This window comes from Heterodontus francisci, chromosome 13 (assembly GCF_036365525.1).
Source record: "Heterodontus francisci isolate sHetFra1 chromosome 13, sHetFra1.hap1, whole genome shotgun sequence".
NCBI classification, from domain to species: Eukaryota; Metazoa; Chordata; class Chondrichthyes; order Heterodontiformes; family Heterodontidae; genus Heterodontus; species Heterodontus francisci.
The window spans coordinates 47,172,721-47,186,046 of NC_090383.1; the positions used below are offsets into that span (position 1 = coordinate 47,172,721).

General features: G+C 43.6%; 1 protein-coding gene across 1 annotated transcript in view; it reads right to left on the bottom strand.

Annotated features, from left to right (window-relative positions):
- Positions 1 to 13,326, bottom strand: part of LOC137376366 (synaptojanin-2-like) — a 217,607-nt gene that overhangs the window by 89,038 nt on the left and 115,243 nt on the right. Inside the window, 2 exon segments of the mRNA XM_068044775.1 lie at positions 425 to 506; positions 6,570 to 6,742. Coding sequence (XP_067900876.1) covers positions 425 to 506; positions 6,570 to 6,742 — 255 coding nt within the window.

Below are 13,326 nucleotides of genomic sequence, written 5' to 3' on the forward strand. Positions count from 1 at the left end.
AGAGAAACTATTTCCTCTGGTGGGGGAATCCAGAATATGGGGTATAACCTTACATTTAGAGATGGACTGCTCAGGGGTGATGTCAGGAAGCAATAATTCACACAAAAGGAAGTGGAATCTGGAACTCTCTCCCCAAAAAGCTGTTGAGGCTAGGTCAATTGAAAATTTAAAAGTTAAAAAATGACATTGATAGATTTTTGTTAGGCAAAGGTATTATGGGTTATGGAACCAAGACGGGCAGATGGAATTCAAATACAGATCAACCATGATCGAACTGAATGGCAGAACAGACTCAAGAGTGGCCTATTCCTCTACTCATGTTCCTATAATGTTATATTTTAATAAGGCAATCCCTGTAACAATAAACTAATATCACATTCAAACTCTCCCTCCATCAATTTTCTTCAATAACTAAAATGATTACCTCCAATGCCACGTAAGACTGGACACTGTTGGTCCGATCCAGACAATCAAGGCAGTTTGTTCTGAGCGTTCCAGTCTGAAAACTTAAAAGAATATATATAGTTAATGCTAGAAGTTTGAGTATTACTTTCTGTAGAATAGGTAGAAAGTTGTTCCGTCTTGAGGCTGCAAACTCTGATATCCCTCTAACACCAGAAGACGGAGTCATGTTGCTAAGGATCATATGCAGAAACAATCAATTGTCAGTGGTATTGTAATTTATGGTAGCAATGAATTTTCAGCAAAAGTGTACTTCTCTGAAGATTCTTGATACTGTGTCTGGAGATTTGGAAGCTTTGTTGATTATTGTACTGCTGACACAGAAGTGTGCATCAACTATAGTCTTAGTTGTTACAGTTATAAGGGATATAACTGAGTGACAGAATGAATGCAACAAATGTTTCTTATATCTGTCTTGACATCAAATAATTGGCCAGGTTTTTTTTATTCTTTCAGAGGATGTGGGTGTCACTGGCAAGGCAGGCATTTGCTGCCCATCCCTAATTGGCCTTGACAACTGTGACAACTGAATGGCTCACTAGGCCATTTCAGAGGGCAATTAAGAGTTAATCACATTGCTGTGGGTCTGGAGTAACATGTCGGCCAGACCAGGTAAGGACGGCAGATTTCCTTCCCTAAAGGACATTAGTGAACCAAATGGGTTTTACGACAATCGATGATAGTTTCGCAGCACCATTACTGAGACTAGCTTTCAATTCCAGATTTTTATTAATTAATTGAATTTAAATTCCACCATCTGCCATGGTGGGATTTGAACCCGTGTCCCCGTGGCATTAGCCTGCACCTCTAGATTGATATTACCTCTATGCCACTGTCTCCACCTAAAGGTTAGGTTAGAAACAGAAAAAGGCCTGCAGTTTCTACTCAATTGGGCTTTTCTTTAGGTGTGAATGCCCAGTATCAGTGTAACTGCTGAAAAAGATCAAGGGGTTTTAAGCGCAAATTGTGCTCAGCGCAAATTGAGTTTCCACAAACTTTTACACTACTTTTAAAAGCATTGCACTAGAAGCAGGCCTCACACACAAAACCGGCAATGTCCCCAAGGTGAATTAAACAGAATTGGGAGTTTCCGCTAATTGCATTCATTTGTGGGCCTTTGAAGAGGCTCCAAAAATTAAGCTGGAAATTTTGGGTGCAAGGACACTAACAGGCATGTTTTGAAAGTAAATTTAAAAATGAAAATCGTTTCCAACCTAAGGAGCTCAATACTGTATCGCTACCTAACTAGGGATGGGCAGTAAATGCTGGCCTTGCCAGTGACTCCTACATCCCATGAATGAATAAAAACAAAATTAGACAGCTGTAACATTGTGCCAACCGTACACACATTTTCTTTTATGGAAACATTTCTTTGAGTGATATTGTCTTCTTATTAAACCATCACGTAGCATGATGTCATTGTTTTGTTTACCTACCCTGTGCAAATAGGGATGCTAAATGTGCCATGGCATTATCCTGATCCTTCAGGCAATCTGCCCTCAGCTATGTGATGTAAATACAAATTTAAAGGAAACTTGCCTATCAATTTTCAGATGCATTGGTATAAACTAAATAGGCTTATCTGTTAAAGTTTAATAAATACCTCCCTTCCTTTGATGAATCAATTGGCAACGACATTGCTCAGTGTGGAATTGAACCAGATCTAATCCCAGCTGACTGCGGTCCAAAGTCAGCAAAGCAGGTTAAGAGGTGCTTAAAACTATGAGGATATTTGATAAGAGTAAATAAGGTGAAACCGACTCCACTGGCAAGTGGGTTGGTAACCAAAACGAACATATTTAAGATAATTGGCAAAAGAACCAGAGGAGAAAAAAGAATCGGTTTTATGCAATGAGTTATAGTGATCTGGAATGAACTATCTGAAATTGTTACCTCATCAAAAAACTCAAGCAGGTCAGTTAAATATGAAATGCCTTTAACAAATCCAGCTGGCTTTCCTTAATTAATCCACATTTGTCCAAGTGATTGTTAATTTTGTCCCCAATTATCATTTCTAAAAACTTTCCCGCCACTAAGGTTAAACTAACTGGCCTGTAGTTGCTCAGCTCATCCTTACACCCTTCCTTGGACAACATTTGCAAATCTCCAGTCCTCTGGCACCACGCCTGTATCCAAGGAGGATTGGAAGATTACAGCTAGAGCCTCCGCAATTTCCACCCTTATTTTCAAGGATGCTGAAGGAAGTACCTCATCCAGTTCTGGTGACTGATTAACCAACTTTAAGTACAACCAGCCTATCAAATAACTCCTCTTTATCAATTTTTAGCCCATCCAGTGTCTCAGTATTAGTAAGAATGTTGAAAAAAATGTTTGGGTAGTGTTCTGCCATAGTTGAATTACATAAAAACATAGACAATAGGAGCAGGAGTAGGCCATTCGGCCCTTTCAGCCTGCTCCGCCATTCATTATGATCATGGCTGATCATCCAAGTCAGTAACCTGTTCCCGCTTTCGCCCCATACCCCTTGATCCCTTTAGACCCAAAACATACAATGTTTTGGCCTCAACGGCTTTCTGTGGTAGCAAATTCCACAAGGCTCACCACTCTCTGGGTGAAGAAATTTCTCCTCATCGCAGTCCTGAAAGGTTTACTTCAGTGTAAATGTTGACTTTACCGTCCCATAGAAAGTCGCTTTATATCCAAATTTCAATGGCAGTATCATACTAGAGATCTTCTGTCTTTATCCAAAAAAATCCCAACAGTTAAGCAGGAGACATCCAAGAAATGCTACAAATGAAGCAATGGCAAGAGGGAGCGGGGGACTGTTGGGGGTGGGACGGAGGCAGCGATGGCAACCTTTGAGGGGATTTTCGGGTTGAGGTTGTTTTCCTGTGATAAATTGAGCAGCATCAACTTTAATCCTGGCAGCTGCCTGAACATCACAGACAGTGATATTTCAGTGGCAGAGGCTGTATTTGTGCATGTGCTAGTACTGCGCCACCTAGTGGTTGCGTTGTCAGCAAACGCAACCTTAAAATAATTCAACAGGAGGTTGAGCACCAAAATGTAGTATTAAAAAGTCGAAATAAGGTGCACAGGGCACTGAGAGAAACAGAAATAATATAGAATTAGCTAGGATCACAGAAAATACGAAGAGATCTAAGTTAGGTTTGGAGTGCATGTGTGTAAATGCATGAAGAATGGTTAATAAGGTTGATGAGCTACAGGCACAACTAGCCACGTGGAATATGGTGTAGTGGCGATAACTGATACCTGACTCAAAAAAGGAGAGGACTGGATTATTAATATTTCTGAGTATAAGGTATTCACGAAAGATAGGGAAGGAAAAAAAGGAGGGAGTAGCAGGTTTGATTAAAGAAAATATTACAGTGCTAGAAAGAATGTCCTTGAGGGGGTAAAAGACAGTTAACTTGGTTGGAGTTACGAAACAAACAAGGAGCTATTATGCTAGATCGTATATTTTATAGGTCACCAAATAGTGAGGAGAAGATAAAGGCACAGTTTTTCAGGGAAATTACTGAGAGGTGCATGAACTAGTGATAATAGAAGACTAACTACCCCATTACTGAATGGGGCTGTGATTATATCAGGGCAGAGAGGGAGAGGAATTTTTGAAGTGTATATGGGAGAACTTTCTTGTTCAGCATGCTTCCTGCCCCATGAGGAAAGTGGCATTGCTGGATCTAATGCTGGGAAATAAAGTGGGTCAAGTGGCGAATGTCACAGTGGGAAGCATTTCGGCAACAGTGATCATAAGTTTTATATTAGTTATGGAGAAGGACAAACAGAAATCTAGAATACAAACACTTAACTGGACGAGGGCTAATTTCAGTGAATTGAGGAGGGGTCCAGTCCAAGTAAATTTGAGTCAAAGACCGGGATTCAGAAATGTCAATGAACAATGAAGGAAATGTGAGGCCCATTTGGTATGTTGCCTCCATGGTGGCAGCGTAGGGGACATCATTGAGTGGATACAGAACATTCTTTGGGGGCAAGGGGTGGGCAGACTTTTGCCTCTTCCCTTCAGGTACAGTTTGGTACATTACCTCAAGGGGGAAAGGGAGGGCAACCAAAACCAGAGCTCCCTGGGTGACAAAGGAATTAAACAGTGCGATGAAGCAGAAAAAGAGGCTGTATGAGAGATGCCAATGAGACAATACAAGAGAGAATAGAAAAAGTACAGAGGAGAGAAAAAGAAAATGGGTGGTGGGGGGGGCGGTGAGGGACACAAAGGGGCAGATGAGAATAGATTGGCAGCTAACATGAAAGGGAATCTAAAGGTCTTCCACAGGCATATTAAGAGCAAAAGGATTGTCAGAGGAGCAGTGGAGCCAATTAGGGACCAAAATGAAGATCTATTGGTGGAGGCAGAAGGCATGACTGAGTACTAAATGAATACTCTGCATCAGCGTTTAGCAAAGAAGATGGCTTTGCCAAAACTTTGTTAAACAAGGAGGTTATCGGGATACTGAATCAGATAAAAATAGATAAAGCAGAAGCACTGGCTAGTGGATAAGTCACCTAGTCTGTACATGATACATCCTAAGATGCTGAGGGAGGCAAGGGTACAGGTTGCAGAAGTACTGGCCATAATCATCTAATCATTCTCAGATACCGAGGTACTGCTTAAGGACTGAAGGATTGCAAATGTTGTACCCTTGTTCAAAAAAGGGGAGCAGGATAAACCTGGTTTTTGCAGACCAATCAGTTTAATGTCAGTGGTGGGGAAGCTTTTAGAAACAACAATCTGGTAGAAAATTAAGAGCCATATTGGACAAGTTTTCTTATTCACTCATGGGATGTGGGCGTCACTGGCAAGGCCAGCATTAACTGCCCATCCCTAATTACCCTTGAGAAAGTGGTGATGAGCCGCCTTCTTGAACTGCTGCAGTCCATGTGGTGTAAGCACACCCACAGTGCTGTTAGGAAGGGAGTTCCAAGTTTCAACGGTAGTGAAGGAATGGCAATATAGTGCCAAGTCAAGACGAATGCCTGAACCTGCCTACAATTGGCCTTCCTCAGACCTATTTGACTACCAGATTTAAAACTTGTTCACTTTTTTAATTTTAGAAAAGTCAATGACAGGTCCAAATTTTTCTACTCTAAAGCTACATTGGTTGCTCTAATTGAGTGCACAAACTAAAAAACCCGAGATGTGTACAGTGGGAAGTCTCTATATTTGCACACTAATTTATTTAAAAGGTAAATGATACCCAAATTTAAAGTAGAAAATATTTAATTGTAGGATGTACATCTTAAAAGACCCAATTCAGGTCACTCCAGGTTCAATTTAGTGCACACTCTCAAAAGCTACGGCGCAGCAATGTATTGTCAGAATCGCATTATGCCAACAACACAATGAGGTGTTTGAACAAATTTGCATCTTGACATTATGATGTGAGATGCGGAAACTGCTGTGCTCAATGGGGTGAGGACCTTAGTGGTGGAAAATGGATCACTTAAAGAATTTTGCTGGCATTAAGCACGTCGAGGATTGCCAGGGCATAAAAAGATGCAGAATTAGGGATCTCTCTTTTCCTCAGTAAAGTGCTTTAACGGTGAACATTCATTCTTTTCCAGCATGACATGCTGCTTTAACATGAAGCTCATAATCGTTTTAATGTGAATTTTTTCAATTTCTCACAGCGGCCTTCCTTATGGCCTGAGTAATATTGCAATTTCATCAAATTGCAAAAGAATTTGCATTATAGCCTGATCCCACTGGAAACTGGATTCAGCCTTCCAAAGCTCCTAATATTTAGAATCCTTACAGCTATCAGAGTGAAGACTTTCATCCCAACTCATCAATCTAAACCAGCACAAATTCTAGTGGAGTACTCCATCAAGCCTCTGTGTCAAACATTTTTTGGAAGTGGATGTTTCACCCTGATGCTAAATTTCTTAAGCTATTAAATTACAATAAGCCTTTTATCCCTGTATTAATCAATTTCTATTACATATTGTTGTATTAATGCAGGCTTTGAGAGCATGGTTCTTTTAGCTAACCTGACTAAATGGACTGTGTAAGCTAAGCAGAAAAGAATAATTGTAATTTCATATGAATGATGCAGTCTCATAATGTCATCTGCAGTATAGAAGTAAAATGAGAAAACCCGAAGACTCACCAAAGACGTACATGCTCACCACTGCTGAAGAAGCCAAATTGCTCCAAGTGTTCCTGCAGCTGAGGTTTTAGCAACAAGTGCAGCTTCTCCACCTTTCCACCTTTCATACAGTGGTAATAGTCAAAGTTTATCATTGGTGTATCAGGAGCATGAGCAGAGGCCCACATCAGTTTCTAGTCAGAAAGGAAATAAAACTTATAGGTAGTACTTTTAATCCAGTAATATCGAGTTTAATTATCACACATCAAGCATTGGGAAAGATCTGAATGAGGTCTAAGTACTTCTCCACAGAGAGAGGGAAGGATACCAGAAAACCAACAGCGCAGTGTGCAGTTCAGCCTAAATCATGATTCCCCCTAGAACATGCACATTGGATAGAAATCTGGGAGGATGTCAAGCAACCACCCTTTCGATGGATAAATTATACATGAGTGAGAAAATTCTGTACAGAGAGGAGAAAATAATATTTTCAACAAAATGCTCTCTTAAGCTCAGAAGTGCCAGTGTTAAAATTTCAGTTTCATATTCAAGTTCCATAGCCTCACAGAACAAAATTCTATTTAACACAAGTGTACCCCATGTCAACAGATTTTACAGCTTTATTTATATCCACCCTTTCATCTCATCCTTCCATCTAAAGGTGATGGAAAGTAGCAAATTAGGGAGGGAAAATAATTCTATTTTTTTTTTAATGGAGGGATAGGGAGGGACAGAGGTATTCAGTTAAAAATAATGACAAAGAAATTAGTTCTGCAGATTCCAATGTGAATGAATGGACATTAATGATTGCAGTAAAAACAAAAAAATACTGCACTCAGCAGGTCCAACAGCATCTTGAAGAAAGAACACAGTTAACGTTTCAGGTTGATGACCTTTCATCAGGACTGAAAAAAGTTAGAGGTGTAACAGGTTTTAAGCAGGTGCAGAGACAGGGAAAGTCGGGGGGGGGGGGGGGAGGGGGGGGGATGGGTGAAGAACGAAAGGGAAGGTCTGTGATAGGGTGGAAGGCAGGAAAAATTAAATGACAAAAGGGATGATGGTGCAAGGCAAAAGGAGATATAATGAGTTAAGGGAAGCAACAAAAGATGGGTCAAGAGGAGGTGTAAATGGGTAAAGCAGAATCACCACAAGAATCATCACAAACAACTGCAGTCCAAATAAATTGGGGCAGAAGTTAAATTTGAAATTGTTGAACTCACTGTTGAGTCCTGAAGGCTGTAAAGTGCCTAATGGAAAGATGAGGCGCTGTTCCTTCAGTTTACATTGAGCTTCACTGACCTCTCTGTCATCAGCCACCAGAGTGGGATTAGGGCAGAGAATCACACTTGCAGACTGAAAGGAGGTGTTCTGCAAAGAGGTTACCCAAACTGTTTGTCCTACCCAAGGTAGAGACCGCATCGTAAGTAGCGAATACAGTATAGTAAATTAAAAGAAGTATGAGTGAATTGTTTCACTTGTAAGGAGCATTTGGGACACTGGACCAATTTTACAGACCCCCCGGGCGTCGGGGTTCATGGCGGGGGTGGCCGGAAAAAGTTCGGCGGCAGCATCAATATTTAAATATTTAAATTTATTAAAAGTAATGATTTAAATACATACCCACTCCCGGTGCAATATTCGTGCACTCCCGCACGGGAATGGTGGGAAGGGTTAAAGATGAAAGCCTTCCACAAGGTAAGTATTTTGCGGGGGAGAGGGCAAGGAATGAAGTGTTTAGTTATTGGGGGCAGCAGGGTGGGGTGGGGGGTGGAGAGAGGCTAGGAAAACCTATACAATTGTTTTTAATAAAATTGAACTCACTATTCCTTTAAAAATGCTAATGAAAGATGGCGTTGGCGCCTATGCAATGGCGCTTGACACCGTTGCTAGGGACGCACCGCCTGCCCCCTCCATGTCATTGGGGTAGCGGTCCGCCCTGGCCATGTAAACAAGCCGCCGCGTTTAATATCACGGCGGCTCATCGGAGTAAAGCCCGTGCGGGCGGGTCACCATCTTTGACGCTCACTGCCAAGATCAGCAGCGAGCTTGGAAATTGCAGCCCACAGACACACAAGGATATGGGGGACAACTAGACCACATAAAGCACTATCGGGTCCTGCACTCCTCTGCTAAAACTGCTCACTATTCCAGGATCACTCTGCAATGCAAAGATAACCCTGGCTTCTTTTCTCCAATGCAAACCATCTTCTTGAACACGTCTCCCCTGTTTCCTCCATTCTCAGCTCCAACAATAAATGCGAGAGGCTCATGCGCTTCTTTGTCTCTTTAAGATCGAGACCATCTGATCAGCTTCCTCTGCCCAATCTTCCACTAGCCCACCGGGCTAAAATTCCTCTAAAGTTCCCTGCTGCTCTAGCCCTGAACTTGCATGTTGCTCTAATTTTTCTCCTATCTCCCCTCATGCTTCTCTGATCCCATCTTGTCCATTAAACCCACCTCCTGCTCTCTCTACCCTATTGCCACTAAATTGCTGACAACCTAAAATTCTCTCCTGGGGTCCATGCTAGCCGATATTGTTAATGGTTCTCTCTTTTCAAGTGTTGTCCCCCTCTCCTTTAAATCTGCCGTCATTACCCCATCCTCAAAAAACAACCCTAGATCCCATCGTCCTTCCAAACTATCATCCCATCTCCAACCTCCCTTTCCTCTCCTCTCTAAAGTCCATGAGCGTGTTTTCCTCTCCCAAATCCATCCCCATCTTTCCCAGAACTCCACATTTGAATCTCTCCAATCAGGTTTCCGCCCTCCCATGGTCCCTAAACGGCTCTTATCCAAGTCACAAATGACATCCTATGTGACTGTGGCAAAGGTAATCTATCCCTCCTCGTCCTTCTTGACCTGTCTGCAGCCTTTGACACAGTTGATGACACCATCCTCCTCTAATGCCTCTCCACTGTCGTTCAGCTGTGTGGGACTGCTCTCACCTGGTTCCATTCTTATCCATTTAATCGTAGGCAGAGACTCACTTGCAATGGCTTCTCTAGCTGTTCCAATGCCATTACTTCGAGTGTCCCCCAAGGATCTAGACTTGGCTCCTCCTATTTCTCATCTGCATGCTGCCTCTCGGCGACATCATTGGAAAGCAGAGCAGTGGTTTCCACATATGCTGACGATACCCAGCTCTACCTCACCACCTCCTCTTTTGACTCGTCCACTGTTGCTCCATTATCAGACTGCTTATCTGACAACCAGTACTGGATGAACAGAAATTTCCTCCAATTAAATATTGGGAAGGGTGAAGCCACTGTTTTTGGCCCCCCTCCAAACTTTGTTCCCGAGCTACCGACTCCATCTGTCTCCCAATAACAGAATGTGACTAAAACAGCCTGTTCACAAGCTTGGTGTCATAGATAAGCTTCTGACCATATATACGCATCATCACCAAGACTGCCTACATCCACCTTTAGATTTGATTTTGATTTAGAGATACAGCACTCAAACAGGCCCTTCAGCCCACCGAGTCTGTGCCGACCATTAACCACCCATTTATACTAATCCTACACTAATCCCATATTCCTACCACATCCTCACCTGTCCCTATATTCCCCTACCACCTACCTATACTAGGGGAAATTTACAATGGCCAATTTACCTATCAACCTGCAAGTCTTTTGGCTGTGGGAGGAAACCGGAGCACCCGGAGGAAACCCATGCAGACACAAGGAGAACTTGCAAACTCCACACAGGCAGTACCCAGAATTGAACTTGGGTCGCTGGAGCTGTGAGGCTGCGGTGCTAACCACTGCGCCGCCCATGTAACAATGCCCAACTCTGGCCCTGCCTTAGCTCATCTCCTGCTGAACCCTCATTCATGCCTTTGTTACTTCTACACTTGACTATTCCAATTCCTGGCTGGTCTCCCACATTCTACCCACAGTAAATTTAAGATCCAAAATTCTGCTGCCCACGTCTTAACCCACACCAAGTCCCGTTCACCTATCATTCTTCTGCTCGCTTGCTTACATTGGCTCCTGGTAAAGCAACACCTCTATTTTAAAATTCTCATCCTTGTTTTCAAATCCCTCCATGGCCTCGCCCCTCCCTATCTCTGTAATGTTCTCTACCCCAACAAACCTCCGAGTAGTGATCATAATATGAATGAATTTTACATTCAGTTGAGGGAGAGAAGAGTGGGTCTAGGACTAGTAATTTAAACTTAAATAAGGGCAATTATGAGGGTATGAAAGCAGAGCTAGCAAAAGTGAACTGGCAAAGTAGGTTAAGGGATAGGTCAATAGAGATGCAGTGGCAGACATTTAAGGGGATATTTCAGAATACGGAGAATAGATTTTTTTTTATTCATTCATGGGATGTAGGAGCCCCTGGCTAGGCCAGCATTTATTGTCCATCCCTAATTGCCCTTGAGAAGGTGGTGGGGAGCTGCCTTCTTGAACCGCTGCAGTCCATGTTGGGTAACACCCACAGTGCTGTTAGGAAGGGAGTTCCAGGATTTTGACCCAGCGACAATGAAGGAACGGCGATATAGTTCCAAGTCAGGAGGATGTGTGGCTTGAAGGGGAGCTTGCAGGTGGTGGTGTTCCCATGCATTTGCTGCCCTTGTCCTTCTAGCTGGTAGAGGTTGAGGGTTTGGAAGGTGTTGTCTAAGAAGCCTTGGTGCAGTGCATCTTGTAGATGGTACACACTGCTGCCACTGTGCATCGGTGGTGTAGAGAGTGAATGTTTGTGGATGGGGTGCCAATCAAGCGGGCTGCTTTGTCCTGGATGGTTTTCAAGCTTCTTGAGTGTTGTTGGAGCTGCACTCATCCAGGCACGTGGAGAGTATTCCATCACACTCCTGACTTGTGCCTTGTAGATGGTGGACAGGCTTTGGGGATCCAGGTGGTGAGTTACTCGCCGACGAATTCCTAGCCTCTGATCTGTTCTTGTAGCCACGGTGTATATATGTTTACTCCAGTTCAGTTTCTGATCAATGGTAACCCTCAGGATGTTGAAAGTGGGGGATTCAGCGATCGTAATGCCATTGAATGTCAAGGGGAGATGGTTAGATTCTCTCTTGTTGGAGATGGTCATTGCCTGACACTTGTGTGGTGCGAATGGAACTTGCCACTTATCAGCCCAAGCCTGGATATTGTCCAGGTCTTGCTGCATTTCTACACGGACTGCTTCAGTATCTGAGCAGTCACGAATGATGCTGAACATTATGCAATCATCAGCAAACATCCCCACTTCTGACTTTATCACTGAAGGAAGGTCATTGATGAAGCAGCTGAAGATGATTGGGCCTAGGACACTACCCTGAGGAACTCATGCAGTGATGTCCTGGAGCTCAGATGGTTGACCTCCAACAACCACAACCATCTTTCTTTGCGCTAGATACAACTCCAACCAGCGGAGAGTTTTCCCCCTGATTCCCATTGACTCAGTTTTGCTAGGGCTCCTTGATGACATACTCAGTCAAATGCTGCCTTGATGTCAAGGGCAGTCACTCTCACCTCACTTACCTCTTGAGTTCAGCTCTTCTGTCGATGTTTGAACCAAGGCCATAATGGGGTCAGGAGCTGAGTGGCCCTGACAGAACCCAAACTAAGCACCACTGAGCAAGTTACTGCTAAACAAGTGCCACATGATAACCCTGTTAACGACACCTTCCATCGCTTTACTGATGATTGAGAGTAGACTGATGGGGCAGTAATTGGCCTGTTTGGACAAGTCCTTCTTTTTGTGGACAGGGCATACCTGGGCAATTTTCCAGATTGCTGGGTAGGTGCCAGTGTTGTGGCTGTACTGGAACAGCTTGGCTAGGGGCACGGCTAGTTCTGGAGCACAGGTCTTCAGTACTATTGCCAGAATGTTGTCAGAGCCCATAGCCTTTGCTGTATCCAGTGCTTTCAGTTTTTTCTTGATATCACGCGGAGTGAATCGAATTGGCTGATGACTGGCTTCTGTGATGCTGGGGACTTCAGGAGGAGGCCGAGATGGATCATCCACTCGGCACTTCTGGCGGAAGATTATTGCAAATGCTTCAGCCTTATCTTTTGCACTGATGTGCTAGGCTCCCCCATTATTGAGGATGGAGATATTTGTGCAGCCAGCTCTTCCTGTTAGTTGTTTATTTGCCCACCATCATTCATGGCTGGATGTGGCAGGACTGCAGAGCTTAGATCTGATCCGTTGGTTATGGGATCACTTAGCTCTGTCTATCGCATGCTTATGCAGTTTGGCATGCAAGTAGTCCTGTGTTGTAGCTTCACCAGGTTGACACCTCATTTTGAGGTATACCCGGTGCTGCTCCTGGCATGCCCTCCTGCACTCTTCATTAAACCAGGGTTGGTCCCCCAGCTTGATGGTAATGATAGAGTGGGGGATATGCTGGGCCATGAGGTTACAGATTGTGGTTATGTACAATTCTGATGCTGCTGATGGCCCACAGCGCCTCATGGACGCCCAGTTTTGCATTGCTAGATCTTTTTGAAATCTATCCCATTTAGCACGGTGATAGTGCCACACAACACGATGGAGAGTATTCTCAATGTGAAGACGGGACTTTGTCTCCACAAGGACTGTGTGGTGGTCACTCCTACAAATACTGTCATGGACAGATGCATCTGCGGCAAGCAAATTGGTGAGAACCAGGTCAAATATATTTTTCCCTCTTGTTGGTTACCTCACCACCTGCCACAGACCCAGTCTAGCAGCTATGTCCTTTAGGACTCAGCCAGCTCGGTCAGTAGTGGTGCTATCGAGCCACTCTTGGTGATGGACATTGAAGACCCCCACCCAGAGTACATTCAGCATC